The sequence below is a fragment of the Elephantulus edwardii genome, unplaced genomic scaffold (genome assembly GCF_000299155.1).
Source record: "Elephantulus edwardii isolate Elephantulus edwardi_28Jun2011 unplaced genomic scaffold, EleEdw1.0 scaffold00188, whole genome shotgun sequence".
Lineage (NCBI taxonomy): Eukaryota > Metazoa > Chordata > Mammalia > Macroscelidea > Macroscelididae > Elephantulus > Elephantulus edwardii.
In genome coordinates this window covers 3708393-3725162 of record NW_006399938.1, presented here as the reverse complement: position 1 = coordinate 3725162, position 16770 = coordinate 3708393, and the positions used below count along the sequence as shown (strand labels likewise).

The window sequence follows — 16770 nt, the reverse complement described above, 5'->3', positions numbered from 1 at the left end:
CCCACCTTGTGTTCCTGGGTCTACTGGCTTGTCTGAGCGCGCGGGTTTGGAGGGAAAGCTGGTGGGGGAGGCTGCACCACCATCCCTTCTTGTCTCCTCCGTTCCCTTCTCCAGTCCTTGCTGATGCATGCTTCTCAGGGTCGCCAGCCTGCATACCCCTTATTTGACACTGTCCACCCCTGCGGTTGTGTCTCCTTGTCCAGATGCTCAAGGTGTCAGCTGTATTGTGTGTGTATGCCGCCGCTTGGTGCAGTCAAGCTCTCCCTGCTGCCGCGGCTGTGGCTGCGGCCGGGGGGCGGTCAGACAGCGGTAATTTTCTGGATGATAAACAATGGCTCACCACCATCTCTCAGTATGACAAGGAAGTCGGACAGTGGAACAAATTCCGAGACGTAAGTGCTGAGCACCCGGGTCCGTGGCCGCGCGCAAGAGCGCGCCACTCCGAGGTGGGGGCCAGGGCAGCCGGCTGGTGGGCAGAGGGTGGGTTCAGTTTTCCCAAGAGAGAAGCTCTGGGCTGACCCGGTGACATACAGGGACTGGAGAAGCTGATATTTCAGTTGCTCCATGCCATCCCGGCTGGACTTGATTGTTGAATGTGGGAGAGTTCAGGTCTCCTCAGTTTCCTACTCCTATTGCACCGACTGCATTCTCCTGCTGTACTTCTCTCCTACCCCCATCCCAAAGGCTTGCAAAGCTTTGGCTTTGCGTTCTCAACTTTTTGAATGGTGTTTCTGGCACTAGTAAACACAGCGGATGTGCCTTTGCAATGCTTTGCTACTAAAGTAACTAGGATCGATTCTGTTACTAATGGTCCATTAAGGAATTTAAAGGAGGAGGTAGGAGGATGTAAGATTTATAAATGCCAGCTTCTTCTCAAGGAAGGGGGATGGTTTGTCGGCACCAGTCAGCAGAAGTTGAACAGCTCCTGATTACATAAAATTGCTGATCTGATTTGTGTTTCGGCATTAACTTTAATCCTGAACATGTTTAGAATGCTCTAGATTACGTTTTATTAAACATGAATCACTGCTGTAAAAACTGCGGTGTTGCAGGTGGCCAGGAGGAAAGGGCTAAATCTGAAGGCTACCTAGGGATTTTCAAAGGGTTATTAAAACCGAGACAGGTTTGGAGACTCCGGATGATTGATTGTTGGCTTTGGAGCCAATGATGCTGACATGCTAGTATTTTTTTTCCCTCTTTCCCCCCACCTGATCTGAATGGAGCATTAGTAAGAGCTTCTCACAGCAAGAACTAGGTTCATCTGGATGCAGTCAACTTGGTTGTCCCAGGGAGGAGGCTGTGCTGGCTGCTACTGATCGCTCTTCCAGCTACCCTTTTAAAAGCCAGTAGATCTCAGAGAGAGCCAGAATGATTCACAGGCACATTGCTAACCCCTGCTGTGGCATTTATAATTCCTAGTGGAATATGTCTGCAATGTATGATGAGTTAACTTCATCACCTCACATTCTGTCACAATTTGGAAAAATAGAAGCTTAGTTTAGTTTTCTTCTTGCCTCTTTTTCCCAACACCCTTTACATAAAGCTAGTAAAATGCAGACTCAGGCTTGGGTTTTTCTGGCAAAGGAATTGATGCAAGAAGGTAAATTTGTGCTTCAAAATTAGATGTAGCTAGTTGTAGCTGCACAGGAAGAAAAATATTTACTCTAGAGCTTTGTCTTTTATATTTTAGAGTCAAAGCTCTTAAAATAATTTTACTGCTAAATTAATGCACTTATAATAGCAAACCTCCTGCATGTTTGTTTTGTTGTGATTTTATTATTAGTAGAATAATAATGCAAAAAAGGAAAATGAAGTAACCTGGTGAGATATTTCTAAACCTGGTGAAGAATTTCTCTTTCTTATGTCCTCATTTGGACAACAGATCAAGTGTTTTGTCAGAATTTAAACAGTGTTTCATTTGATGGCATATTATTACTAGCTTCAAAATGATTTAAAAATATATTCTCAAAAATATTTTTAAATTTTTAATATCTAGTGTGTGACTTTATTCAAGTAATTTAATTGAATCATTATCAAGAATGCTTGATATTTTATTTTTAGTATATATATTTAGTGGTTTATATGCCCTTTTGTTTGCCTCAAGAACCACCTTACTCCATGAATGAATGGTTTAAAGTCAATGAGAGCAACAAGTCTACCCTGAACTAGTTTTGTGAATGTGTTTAATTTAAAATATGGAGGCCAGCAGAATTGTCTACTATGAGGGAAAACATTCTAAATTCACACCACCAACTTCCACAGAGACAGAGTAGAATACTTGTTGCCATAGTATTTTCCGTTTCAGGCAATCTCAGGAAAACTTCATAAAATTAGGTTAAGCTTTAAAATAAAGCATTTATCAAGCAAAAACAGTGCATAAATATGTAATGTTGATTTATTTGAAAATGTAGATGACATTTTAGCATTAAGGCGTTAATAAGGAAATTGCATTTTTGGAACCATGACTTTTAGAGGGTGTTATAGACCATGGCAAGTATGAAGTTTCACCCCTCTCCCTTTAATAACCTGTTACTTATTATTGACATGATAACATTTGTGCTGGAAGTAAGCATTCTCAAGTAATAACTCTAGATGTATAAGAGCTATTGTTTAGTTATTCCATTTCATGATTATATTTGACTATTTTTTGTTTTACATTTATAGGAAAACATTAGCTTAAATTTTGTATTGATCTTTCAATGGGTTTTTCTTTACATTTTTCAAATGGAAGAACATGGTTACAGGCATAACTTGAAAGAAGAATGCACATTATGACTTTCCATTTTCTGTATCAGTATTGAGATCTTAAATAATAGATTTACTCATTCAATTTAGACTAAGGAAAATAAGCAAATTTAAACTTATTTTAGAAGCACTTTGGTTGAAACTCTGTTTAGTGCTTTGTTTCACAAAACTATTCAATCCAATTTAGAACAAAATTTTGAATTAGAGTAATTTGATAATGTAAATGATCCTTACTTTTCTTTTTTAACAAGTAGTTGATTTACAGTCTATTATTTTATAAATATAAAAAATGTGTCCAACTGTCTCTTCTTTGAGTACTATTTGAAAATATTCTGAATATTTTGAAATAAATCCATCATATTTTAGAAGAATAATTTAAGAGAAAATATTACACATAAAATTTATATATACACACAAACACACACACACACACACACACACACACATAAATATTTGGAAAAAGAATAGGCATAAGTAGTTTTAAGAATAAAGAGCTTGAATTAAAAGTACTTTGAGAGAATAGAAGAACATATAAACTACTGTTATTAAACAGTTATTTTCTCTACTTCCTCCAAAATAAATCACCAAGAGTTAACAAAACCAAAGACAAAGTTAAATAAATATGGAAAATTAAAACTTCAAAGAATTTTGTCCATTCTTTATTATGTAATGTCATTATGAAAGTTACCTTTTTATTGTTGCTTTGTCCTTAAAAATGTAGAAAATATATCTAGCTATAGAACTTCTGCCCTTTTGAAAATAATATATTTGCTTATTAGTAAAATTTTAGATGAGTTGATTGTCCCTATGATTTAAAAAAATTGAAAGTTTAATCCATAAAGAAGTCAGTACATTTAGAATAGAGTAGACATAAACCGTATGTTTAATTTATATCTCAAAATCAGAACCAAAAGATGCTGAATGATAGTATATTTTTAGTATATGTACTGTTTACATGTTGTTTAATACTTTTTAAACTGTTCACTGACAGTGAAATCAAGAACACAGGAGTATTCAGTGGGGGAATTGTAGGGTCATTACTTGGAGAGACCAACTAACCACTCCCTTCACCGGTGGTAAAATTTTCTTTCATTTCATTTTTTTTTATGTACAAATGCATTGGTAGTTCTACTAAGAGAATTAGAAATCAGGATTGTTATGCAGAAAAGAATTATTAGCTCAACTGACCCATTTATTATATAACTAAAATATTTCTATTTTTTAAATTTCAATTAAATAATATACATATTGTCTTGTAATTGAGCATCTACTTTCATATGAGCTTTTGTGGCCTAGTGGCAAGATGCTGTGCTATAATCCCAAAGGCACACAGTCTGAGGTCATCAGCTGCTCAGCGGGAGAAGGATGGGTAATCTCCTCCCATGTAATTTACCATGTAATTAACTCTGAAAATCCACTGGAGGGTCAGCTATGGGTCCATTCCCACTCTATGTTACACAACAACAACAACAACAAATCTTTTAAATTACTGATCCTGCTGAAACAGGTATAGTGGTTAAGTATGGTGAAACAAACGAAAGTCCTCAAATGTTATATATCAGAAATATTACAAAGAAATATAGCAAAAGTAAGAATGACCACATACTGAATTTATACAAATCATATAAGAAAATCAAGATTGTACATGCAAATAGAAATACAAATAATTTCATTTAGATTTCTATATCAATAGAAATACCTAGGGATAGTTTTGAATCTTGTATTATGAAATTGTTATCATTTGTGTTACGGCTCTCACAAGCAAAGTCATTTTAAATTTTTTCCTTAAATCATTTCCAGTTCCCTTTAAATATATTAAAAAGAATGGTTAATTCTCATATTTAACTTACCCAAATTTATTTTGGTACAATTTAAAGCACATACAAAATGCATTTAGTGCTGTTGTTATTAGGTGACATCAAGTTAAATGCTACCTATATTGTTCCTGCATCCAATAGATCTGAAATCTGCTGTATCTGTGCGATGCTCAAAATCTCTGATATATTTGAACTCATCGCTTCAGTCACTGTGTCAATCCTCCTGGTAAAGAGTCTTCCTCTGTTTCACTAGCCCTACACCTTTCCAACTATGATGTTCCATTCCAAGAAATAGCCTCTTCCAAACAATATTCTCAATGTATGTGAAATGAAGCTTTATCATCTTTGCCTCAAATGGATGCTCTGGCCTCATCTCTAAGACACATATGCTTGTTTTTCTATCAGCCCATGGGCTAGTCAGTGTTCTAACAACATTGTTCAAAGGCATCTATTCTTCTTCTGTCTTCTTTATCCATTGTCCACCTCTCAAATGCATGTTGTCAGAAAGATTATGACCTGAATTAGGTTCACCTTAGTCCTCAAACTGACATCATTGCTCATCAATGATTTACAGAGATCCTTGACTACAGGCTTTCCCAGTACATTTCATTTCTTCATCTCCTGGTTGATGTTACTAAGGATAATAATTGTAAGAAAAAGTAAGAAAAAATTGTCAGCTTCAATCTTTTAAATCTTTAGTGGTGAGAACTTTTGTATTCTTGTCATTCAAGTGTAATCCATATTGTAGTCTATATTCTTTGACCTTCTACAACAAGCCTTTCTAGTCCACTTCACTTTCTGAAAGCAAGTTTGTATCATCTTCATAATGTAGAGTATTAATTTTTCCTCTGATCCTTATTCCACATTCTTCTTCATAGAGCCCCGCCTCTCAAATAATTTGCTCAGCACATAGGTTGAATAGATATGGAGAGAGGATACAACCCTGGCGCACACATTTCTTAATTTTTAATCATGTAGTGTTTTTTTTCTCTGTTCACAAAACAGCCTTTCGATCTAGATATACGTGTTACATGAGCACAAGTAACTGTTCTGGGATTCCCATTTTCCTCAATGTTAGCAATAATTTGTTATGATACACACAGTCAGTGCCTTTGCATAGTCAATGAAGCATAAATTGACATTCTTCTAATATTCTTAGCTTTCAGCCAGGTTCTATCCAACTTCAACAATAATTTCCCTGGTGTCATGAACTCTTCTCAATCCAGCTTGAATTTTTGATCCTTCTTATGTACTATTTTAGTCATTTTTAAATGATCCTCTACAGTATTTTGCTTGCATGTGATATTAATGATATTTTTTAGACTTTTCACATTCTGTTGGATCACCTTTTTTTGAAATAGGAATAAATATGGATCTCTTCCAGTCAGTCTACAAGGCAGCTGTCCTCCAATGTCCAGGGATAGACTGGTGAGTATGCCCAGGGCTGCATCTGTTTCTTGAAATATGTCAGCTGGTATTCCATCTATTATTGGGTCTTTATTTTTTGCCAGTGCCTTCAGTGCAGCTTTCACATATTCGTTCCTTACCATTTGCTCTTGATCATATGGTACTTCCTGAAATATTTCAACATTGGCTATTTTTTTTTTCTTTTACAGTGATTCATTCTATGTATTCCTTTCATCTTCTTTTGATAGTTTCTGGGTCATTTTACCCAAAACGTCACTTAATATGACAATTTCAGGCTTGAATTTGCTTTTTGGTTCTTTCAGCTCAAGAAGTGCTGAATAAGTTTTCTTCTTTTTATTCTCCAATTCTAGCTCTCTGCACATTACGTTATAATACTTTGCCTTGCCTTCTTGTGCTGCCCCTTAAAAATCTTATATTCAGGTCTTTTGCTTCAGCATTTCTTCCCTTTGTTTTGGCTTCTTGACACTCTAGTACAGTTTTCAAAGGTTTTTCTCGCATACATTTTGGTTTCTCCTTTCTCTTTGTAATGACATTTTGTACTCTTCATGGATGATATACTTTGTGTCATTCCACAACTCTAGCCTTCAGTCATTGGTGTTCATTGCTTTAAATTTATTCTCAAGAAGATTTTAAAGTTCACGTGAGATAGACTTAATATCGTATTTTGTTTCTCATGAACTTGTTTTCATTTTCTTCAGCCTCAATTTGAGCTTGCAAATAAATAAATAAAATAAATTTGAGTAATTTATTGTCTGTTCCACTGTCCACTGGTTTGAGCTTCTCCACTGATTTCTTTCACAGATATACTCGGTCTGATTCCTATGCAAAAGATCAGACAAGATTCATGTGTAGAGCTGACATTTGTTTTGTTTTGTTTTTAAAAGGTGTTTGTTATTAATAAATCACTGAATGTATAAACTTCATTCTGTTTCTGACCTTATCTCTGTCACGAAGTCTGTGCTTTCCGAGAACCATTCTTTCTTCATTGTTTCCAACTTTTTCATTCCAGTCTACATTTTTCATAAATGACTCTTGGTTGCATGAGTGGTCAAATTCAAACTTTAAAATTTTGTAAAAATCTTAATTTCTTTTTCTTTGGCTTTAGCTGTTGCAGTGTATATTTGAATAATAGCCATTGGAACAAGTCTATCTTATAGCCATATGGATAATATCATATCACAACATTGAACTTCAGAGTAGAACCTGAAATGGTCTTTTTTAACTAAGAATGAATGAAACACCATTCATAAGATATGGTGATAATATGGTTCCTCCTATATGCTTACATACTAAATAGGAGGCAGCAGAATTTCTTTTTAATTTTTGACAATATATGCCCTAAATTAAATAGAGTAACAATAATTTATAAACATTTAACAAATTATGTCAACATTCTTTGTTTCTTCGAATACTTCTTAAGTAATGGATATTCATTTTTTTATCAAAGTGTACATTTTTAGTATCCTTCACTGTGAAACACTATTTTTAACTGTGAAACCACTGTGTTTCCTCACAACAAAAAATGGACCTCTCTTGGGAATTTTTTACAGTTTATGTCTTACAATATAATTTATTGGTTTTTGATATTTCTTTTACTGTTTGATTGATTGTGAGCACTATATTTGAAAATTCTTAAACTCATTTGTATATGGTATTCACAATTACAGATTATAACTGGTGGAAACTGTAGAATATAATGTTATATCCATATTGTTTAAATAGTTAAGGTATTTAATAATGAGATTTTCAGTGGACTTCTTTCACTATATAATAGGCAGTCATTGGCATTGCTAGGGGCAGAGCACTAACTGTCCTGTCCTATTATTATTATTTTAGCTCTAATCAAAGGAGCTAGTCGAGGGAGCTTCGGTGACAGTTTAAGAAGTTGTACCGCCAATCCAAAAGCTGGTAGTTTGAGTCAAACAGCTACTTGATGGAAGAAAGATGAGCAATCTCCTATGTGATTTATTACCTCTGAAAACTTGAAGGGTCAGTTATGATTTGCTTCCAACTCAATGATGCACAACAACAACATATATATTCTGTATGAGTATGTGTGTTCAATATGTAACAAATGAAGTGATCTGAGAATCAAGGTAATTATATATTATATGCATTATGTCATGAAGACCTTAGTTTGGTATGTTTTGTCTTCAGTTAAGTTTTCTACATATCATAATTTGAGTAGGTGCTCTGATTTGCTGTCATAGTGTGTATACCTGGCTTTTATGGAAAGCTTTTTGGAATTATATGATAAAACTTTTGAGCTAGATGTGCTGAAAGAACACCTTTTACTGCTATAAAGCATGTAGTTTCTTACTGGTAAAGTCAGGTTTGAGTTGACTTTTTTCCCAGATTTTATGATTCTGACTCAAGGTGGAATTTATAAGCTCTTATGTTATTTTAGTTTTCATGATTTGTTTCAGAATTTATTTATTTATTTTAAGAAAAGATAAATTGTTTGAGTCTTCTATATAAACCATAAAACTCTTAGAAGCTTCTGGATTTTTAACATGTATTTTCCTATATGTATATGCATTCTACCTTATGTACTCTTCCTACCTCTGCTAGTTTATAGGTTGGTCTTCCTATTCAACTGTGAGTACCTTGAACGAATTGTATTTGTTTTACTCTTAGGCTCACAGTTTATATAGTAAAATTGCAATTTAAGAAGACTGTGAAAAATTGATGGCAAATAGTAGTATTCTAATATTGTTTTTATGTGCCTGTGAGAGAGTTATGACTCAAAGCAACCCCATGAACAACAACAGCCCAAAACCTTGCCCTTACTTGTGCATCCTCATTATCCCTGATATGTTAGAACTCAGTGTTACAGTCCCTATGTCTATCCATCCTTGAATGTCTTCCTTTCTTTGTTTCACTCTCCGCCTTTCCCAGTATGATGTCTTTTTCCAAGTACTGGTCTCTCTTGCCTATGTGTCTAAAACTGCTTGGAGAAGAGTGAGTTCAGTGAAAGGAGGCACTCCCTCAGAGAGATAGATTTTCATAGTTACTGAAATAATGATCTTACACATGAGGCAGATTGTGACGATGACGCAGAATAGGACAAACTTTAGATCTGTTGTTGACTTTTTCACTGTGAGTCTATTGACTTCATGGCACCTAACAACTGCAACAAGCTTTAGGACAGTGACTGGCTCAGAGGAAACATTAGGACCTGCTTATTTAAATGAAGGCCTCTGTGTTCTGTGTATGTTATCAATTGAATAGTTCTTCATTAAATACTTTTAGAAGAGTGTTGGTTGTCCTTCTCCTCCATTTCTGTTTCTGACCATCATGAGTTTAGTTTCATATTTGAAATGAAAATTTAATTTTAATAAAAACAAAGTTGCAAATGTTAAGCTATTGTCTATACAACAAAATCAAACTGCTAAGGCAACACTATGATGTACAATTTTATCATAGTCAGTGATAGATGGTGATGATATGCCCTTGGAAGTTCTGTAGATCCATTCATTCCTTGAAATTCTTTCTTGGACATAAGTATAGTTGTTTGAAAGTCTTTACACCTCTCTTGCTGCATACTAATTAATATCAAACACAACCAATTTTCCTTTTTTTTAATTACTAAACTTCCATTAAAGTTTGGGGTATCAAGATAGTACAAAAATAGTCCAGATTAACATATTTTACATCTGCTTCACTAAGAATTTAGTGTTAGATTAAGTTTCTGCAGCAGAGACCGTGAATCAGAGTGAGTTAATCAAGATATTGCTTCATTTATCAGTGATACTCTTGTTATTCTTAGTTTCTGCAGAGTTGATTCTTATTCATTGAGATCCAAACGTTTATTTTATATAGAACTGCTCTATATTGTTTCCAACTTGATGACATTTAGTATATTCAGTATTCTTCATCAACACTACAATTTAAAGGCATCCATTCCTCATTGACCTTCTTTATTCATAGCTCAATTTTTACATGATTGTGAAACAATTGAAAGTACTATGTATGAGTTAGACACACCTTACATTTTAAATTGTAATGTGCTATAGACCTGCTTTGTAGTGTTTTCAATCATATGACATTGAGGAAGCAGATTGCATGTTGTGTCTTCCAAGACCCGTTTGGATATGCTTGAACTACCAACCTTTTTGCTAGCAGTTGTCTGCTTTAATGTTTGCAAAGACAGAGAAACTATTTTTCAGTAACTTAACAATCCAGGAGTAAACTCCAATAATGAAATTTTCAAGGTTGCTTTGCTGTGAGTTGCCATTTTCTATGCAGTAGTTAAGAGGCTTAAAAGAAAGTTTAAGGCAAGCAGTGGTCTGGGAAGGGACCTAAAAGTTGTCTCATTGACATCTTCTTGTACTCTAATGGCCAACATATGGGATCCCAACTCATAGCAACCCTATGTATAACATAACGCAACCCTATTTGATTCTATTCCATCTGTACAATCTCTGCTGTAAATAAGGCCATTGTTGTAGGTTCTCTTACAACTCTACATCTCCCCTTACCTCTACATTTCCTCTCCTTGATCACTCTCCATCACTACAAGCATGATGTCCTTATCTGAGGACTGGTCTCTCTTGATAACATGCTCAAAGTAAGTGAGACAGTTTCACTATCTTTACCTTTAAGGAATGCTGTTGATTGCACTTCTTCCAGGATAGACTTGTTTATTCTTTTGACAGTCTATGGAAGATATATTTTTGTTAAAGTTTCTTGAGAGAGAATCTGATACAAATCTACAATGTTTTTCTACAAATTAATCTTGAAGAATATCAAAACTACTAATGACATGTTATTCATCAGTCTTACATTAAAATTAATGAATAGAAAGCCAATTATTTTGGACATATTACATTTTGCACTAGATTTTAGAATTACTATTAATGATTTTTGCTGCTGTAACTATGTATGTCTGAGTTTCTTAGGGCAAGAATAGCCTTACAAAGGAATGATAATCTATTTTGACTGAATGTTGTTTAGGATATATTGTATTTAATCTTTTGAAACTCAGGCAGGCATCTCTATGACTGGCTTCTACTACCATAGTTCTAGATTTCTTTTTTTTTTTAATTGAAATAGATAATTTTACTTCTTTGAATAATTTTATATGGAAAAAATGGGAAGAGATATTATTTCTTTCAATAAAAGATTAAGAATCCACAACTTACTATTATACGTAGTCAATATGTTGTTGCTACGTTCCACCTAGGTGACTATGACTCATAGCAAACCTATGAACGATGAATCAGAATCATGTCCTATTCTGTGCCACCTTCATCATCTCTTACACACTTGAACACATTTTTACAATCACTGTGTTAATCTATGTCATTAAGGGACCTTTTCCTCCTTTTCTGACCTTCTACTTTTGAGCATGATCTTTTCCAAGAATTTCCCTCTTGAACCTAACCATATGCTCAAAGTATGTAAGACAACGTTTCACCATTTTTTCCTCTAACTAGCACCCTAGTGGCACCGTCTCCTAAACATATTTGTTCACTTTGTAGTCCTCTTCTCCAGCACCACAACTCAAAAGCATCAATTCTTCTTCTTTAACCTTTATTCCATACACAACCTTCAGAGGCATAATATGTAATTGAAAAGACCAGAGGTACCTTAGTCATCATTGTCTTCTTCAGCACTTGAAGAAGTCTTTGCCTTCAGAATTTCCCAGTGCAGATGTTTTGGTTTCCTGACTGTTGGCACCAAGCTTATTGCTTATGGAGATATATATCTATATCTATATCTATATCTATATATCTATCTATCTATCTATCTATATATATAATAACACTGTAGTATATGAAAGAAAAAAGATTCTTTGGTATGTGCTAACATATACCAAATGATAATTGAATGCACTTCAATATTCAAATGGAAATTGCAGTCTTTGAGCTTAGGGAGACCATAAATTCAAAGATGGGTATTTCAGAGTTTAGGTATAGGCAGACCTTAAGAGTTCATAGCAGGGAATATTTTCATTGACTAGTTAATGTAAGTTCTTATGATTGGCTGTTTTTATAATCATTCAAGATATACATGTCCTGTGTAAGCACATTTTGGCACACTAGTTAATCCATTTTTAAGCAGGAAGCCACTTCTTCCTTGCTTACTCATTAGCAGGGATGGACTATCTTCTCTAAAAAGAAACAAATATAGTATAAAATGGAGCACTGGTCAGACTTTGTGTAAGATTTTTTTTTGTTGTTGTTATGTACCCGCAAGTTGAAATCTACTCATATCTAACTCTCCAGAGGATTATCAGAGAGGGTAATTCATATTGGAGGAGACTATAATTTTTCTCCCATGAAGAAGCTGGTGTAGTCGAACCATGTGCCTTGGGTTAGCACTGCAATTTCTTTCTTATCATTATATGAGATACTGCAATTTATTTATTTATTTTTTAGTACTTTTACACATTCCACAAAAGGATCTTACAAAATGGACTATGATAGTAATCTGCATCAGGAACACTGAAAGGCCATGCTTGGGAACTGCTGTTGGGGACTTTGCTCTAAACATAGGGTTAATATGGGTATTTATTGTGGATTCAAGTAACACCTATGTTGTCAGCAGTCTAGAAACCAAAAGTTGTACTGCATTGGGAAAATTAGCTCTCATAGACCTTTTTCAAGTACTAAGCTGATTTTGAATATGGCACAGAATAGGGCAAGGTTCGTATTGGTTATTCACAGGATCACTATGAGTCATAGTCAACTTGATAGCACCTAATAACAGTAATCACAACCACAAGGTGAATATTCCTTAGGTATAAACTTGGATCTGTGTACAGGTTTATAGCCTATTTGTAAGAATCATAAGTTAAGAAGAATAAGAGAGAGTCTGAATCAACCATTTTACTTTGGTCAATGTCCTTTAATTTGGTCTCTGTGCCAATATAGTGGTTTCTAAGAGCTTAACAATTTGTCTAAACTGTTATTTGTTGTTGCTAGATGTTGTCAAGCGGGGTATGACTCATAACGACCCTATAAACAGATCTGAACCCTCTCCTATCCTTACAATCTCTAACACATTTGATTTCATTGCTGCAGTTACTGTGTCAATCTACTTGGATGAGTAGCTTCCTCTCCTTCTCTTTCCCTCTACCTTTCCAAGCCTGATGTCCTTCTCCAAAGAATAACCTCTTCTATGTGCCTCACATACTTTGGGCATGCTTCTAGGAGGGGCTGTTCCTTGGAGAAAGACATGATGCTGGGAAGGATGAACAATTGGTGAAGGAGGGGAAGATCCTCAACCAGGGGAATTGTGGACTGTGTGTCAGGAAGTTTGAGGGTGGCACAGGCTAGAACAGGGTTCAGGTCTTTTGTTCATTGGGTCATTATGAGTTGTGCTTGACTCAACCACACATAACAACAACAACAACAACAACAACAGCAACATGCCCAAAGTATTAAGATGAGGCTTCATCACCTTTGTCTCCAAAAAGACCTCAGACTGTCCTTTCTCCTAGGCATGTTTGTTTGTTCTTTTTGAAGTCCATGGGGTATCCAGCACTCTTCTCCAACACCACCACTTTAAAGGCATTGATTCTTTTGTCATCTTTATTCATTGTCCTTGGTACCCAAGTTGATGTCATTTCTCCTCAGTAATTTAGAGGTGTTCCTGACTACAGAACTTCCCAGTGCCATACATCTTGTGTTTCCTGAATGTTGGTATCAAGTGAATTGATAGTTGATTCAAGTAAGATGATGTTGTTGACAGTTTCAATCTTTTCTTCATCTATCAGGATGTTGCTTATCGATCTAGTAGCAGGAATTTTTGTTTTTTTGATTTTGAGATACTATATATATTGAAGACTGTAGTATTTGAGCCTCTGGAGCAAGCATTTCAAGCCTTCTTCACTTTCAGCAAACAAGGTTTTGTCATTTGCATATTGAAAGTTATTGACACGTCTTCCTCTAATCCAAATTCTACATTCTTCTTCATACAGTCCAATTTCTTGAATAATTTTCTCAGTATACAATTTATATAGATATGAAGAAGGATGTAACCCTAACACCTTTCTTAATTGTAAACCATGTAGTGTTCCCTTCCTCTGTTCCTATGATAGCTTCTTGATCTAGATATAGATTTCACATGTGCAAAATTAAGTGATATGGGATTCCCATTCTTATCAATTTATGAGCCACAAAGTGTAATGTGCCACATTAGTGTAATGAGCCACACAGTGTAATGTCTTTGCATAGTCAATAACGCACAAATAGACATTCCTTTGGAATACTTTGCTTTCAGACAGTATCCATTTGACTTCAGAAATTATATCTCTGGCGTCATAGCCTCTTCTAAATCTAACTTGGATGACTGATAGTTTCTCTCTACTAAATTTTGTATGTTCTTCCAAAATAACAAACAAATATGTCTTGGAGAAAGTGTAGCCCAGGTGCTCTTTAGAGACAAGAGTGTTTAAACATCATTTCACATACTTGGGGCATGTTTTCAAAAGGGGTCAATCCTTAGAAAAAAGATATCATCCTGGGAAAAGTGGAGGGTCAGCAAAGAAGAGGAAGAAGACCCTAAACAAGATAGGTGGACACTGTGACTATAACAGTGGGCCGAAACATGTCAGGGATCGTGAGTATGGTGCAGTACAGGCAAGGTTTAGATGTGTGTTTCTAGGTTGACTTGATGGGACATAACAACAACAATAATAATTTATCCAAGCTGAGCTTTGTACGTTCAGAGATTTGCAAAAATGGCAAAATTAATTTATCTTCCTAACTTCTAAGAAAGTATTAAATAAGTTGTACTTAGTGATTTCTTTATTGTTTATTGAGAAGAGTTAAAAATGTTAGCAGACTTACTTTACATGAAATACTTTAAATGAATATTATGCAGGGTATTTTCCTAAAAAATAACCAAACATAATAATGTATTGTTGTTCTGTGCTGTTGAGTCAGAACAGAGGCATAGTTGGCCTTCCAGCTTGTTTACAGGGGGTGTAAATCACACTAGCAGAGTTTGTCCATTTTACAATTGGGGTGAAACTGCTGTATTTAAACCACTTGTCTTTGAGTTGGCAGTACAGCTCCTTAGCAGTAGGCTACCAGAGTAATATGATCAATTTTCAAATTTTGTATTATCCAGATAATTCTGTTACTTTTATTAATTATAAGCCTTTGAAAAATATAAAAATTTCATTAGGAATGAACAGAGAAGGAGAGTAACAGAAAATACATCAGTTTTATTTATGTATTCAAAGATACATTGTTGCTATGTACAGTTGGAGTCACTTGCATCTCATAGGGGTCCTACCTATATACAAGAGTTCTGAACACTGCTCTATCTTGAGTCAACCTCATTGTCTCTAACACATCTAATCTCATTACTCCAGTCACTGAATCAATCCATCTCATCCAGGGTCTTTCTCTCTTGTGCTGTCCCTCTACCCTTGCAAGCATAACGTCCCTCTACAGAGACTGGATCCCTTCTTAAAACATGCCCAAAGTATGTCAGGTGGAGCTTCAGAACCCTTTTCTCCAAGGAGCAGCCTGATTTTACCATCTCCAGGATGAAGTTGTTTGTTCTCCTAGCAGTCCATGGAATATTCAGTACTCTTCCCCAACACCACAACTCAAAGGCCTCAATTCTCCTTTTATCATCCTTAGTCATCATCTAGATTTCGGATGTATAGCAAGTAATTGCTAGATCAGGCACACCTCAGTTTCCAGAGTTTGCTCTTCAGTGCTCCGGAGAGGTTCCTCAGAGCAAAATTTCCCAATGCAAATCATCTTTTTATTTGCTGTGTTGTGGTACCAAGAGTATGGATTGCGGAGCTAAGCAAGCTGAACCTATTAACAATGTCACTCTCTTCACAGTCTATCATGATGCTGCCCATTGGCCCAGGGGTAAGAATCTTTGTTTTCTTGATACTGAGTTTCAATCCATATTGAAGGTTTCAGTCCTTGACCTTTTGCAACAAATGTAAAAACTGAGGGAGGTCCTCCTCAGTTTTAGCATGCAAGGTTGTGTCATCTGAACAACATAGTTTGTTCATGAATCTTCCTCCAGTTCTGATGCAACATTCCTCTTCACAGAGCCCAGCCTCCCAGATGGTCTTATCTGAATGTAGATTGAAAAGGTACAGAGATAGGATGCATCCCTGACATACAGTTTTCCTGATTTTGAACCATGAAATATTTCCTTGCTCTGTTCTGATTTCCTGGTTCAAGTATAGGTTTCACATAAACACAATCAATTGTCCTGGGTTTCCCATTCTTCTCAGAGTTAGCCACAGTTTTTTTGTGATCAACACAGTCAAACACCTTTGATTAGTCAATGAAACACAGGTAGACACTCTCGTACTCTCTCATTTCAGTCAATATCCATCTTACATTAGCTATAATATCCCTACTATCACGGCCTCCTCTAAAACCAGTCTGCATATCTTGAAGTTTTCTGTTCATGTGCTGTTCATGTCCATTTTTGGATAATTGAGCTTAATCTTGCTTGCATATAATATTAATGATACTGCTTGGTAATTTTCACACTGTGTTGGGTCAAATTTTTTTTTTAATGGGAAAAAAATATGGCTATCTTCCAGTCCGTTGGTCAGGTGGTACCTTGCAAAGGCTTATTATTCTCTGAATAGTTTAGAATGCTTGCTATGTACAGCTCTAAAAATAGAACTCTGATAATCACTTAATCACAGTTAACTTTTACTTTTCTACGACTGGGATATTTAGTGACTTTCAATGGAAAAATTAGATATTGTTAAGGAAGAAACAGAACGCATAAATATTGACATAGTAGGCATTGGTGAGATGAGATGGACTGGCATGGGGCA

General features: G+C 35.4%; 1 protein-coding gene across 2 annotated transcripts in view; it reads left to right on the top strand.

Annotated features, from left to right (window-relative positions):
• Positions 1 to 203: 203 nt before the first annotated feature.
• The window catches only part of SPOCK3 (sparc/osteonectin, cwcv and kazal-like domains proteoglycan (testican) 3), a 699451-nt gene continuing 682884 nt past the window's right edge, over positions 204 to 16770 (top strand). For both annotated transcript variants that reach the window (XM_006896660.1, XM_006896659.1), the window contains exon 1: positions 204 to 392. In XM_006896660.1, coding sequence (XP_006896722.1) covers positions 204 to 392 — 189 coding nt within the window. The remainder of the gene's footprint in view (positions 393 to 16770) is intronic.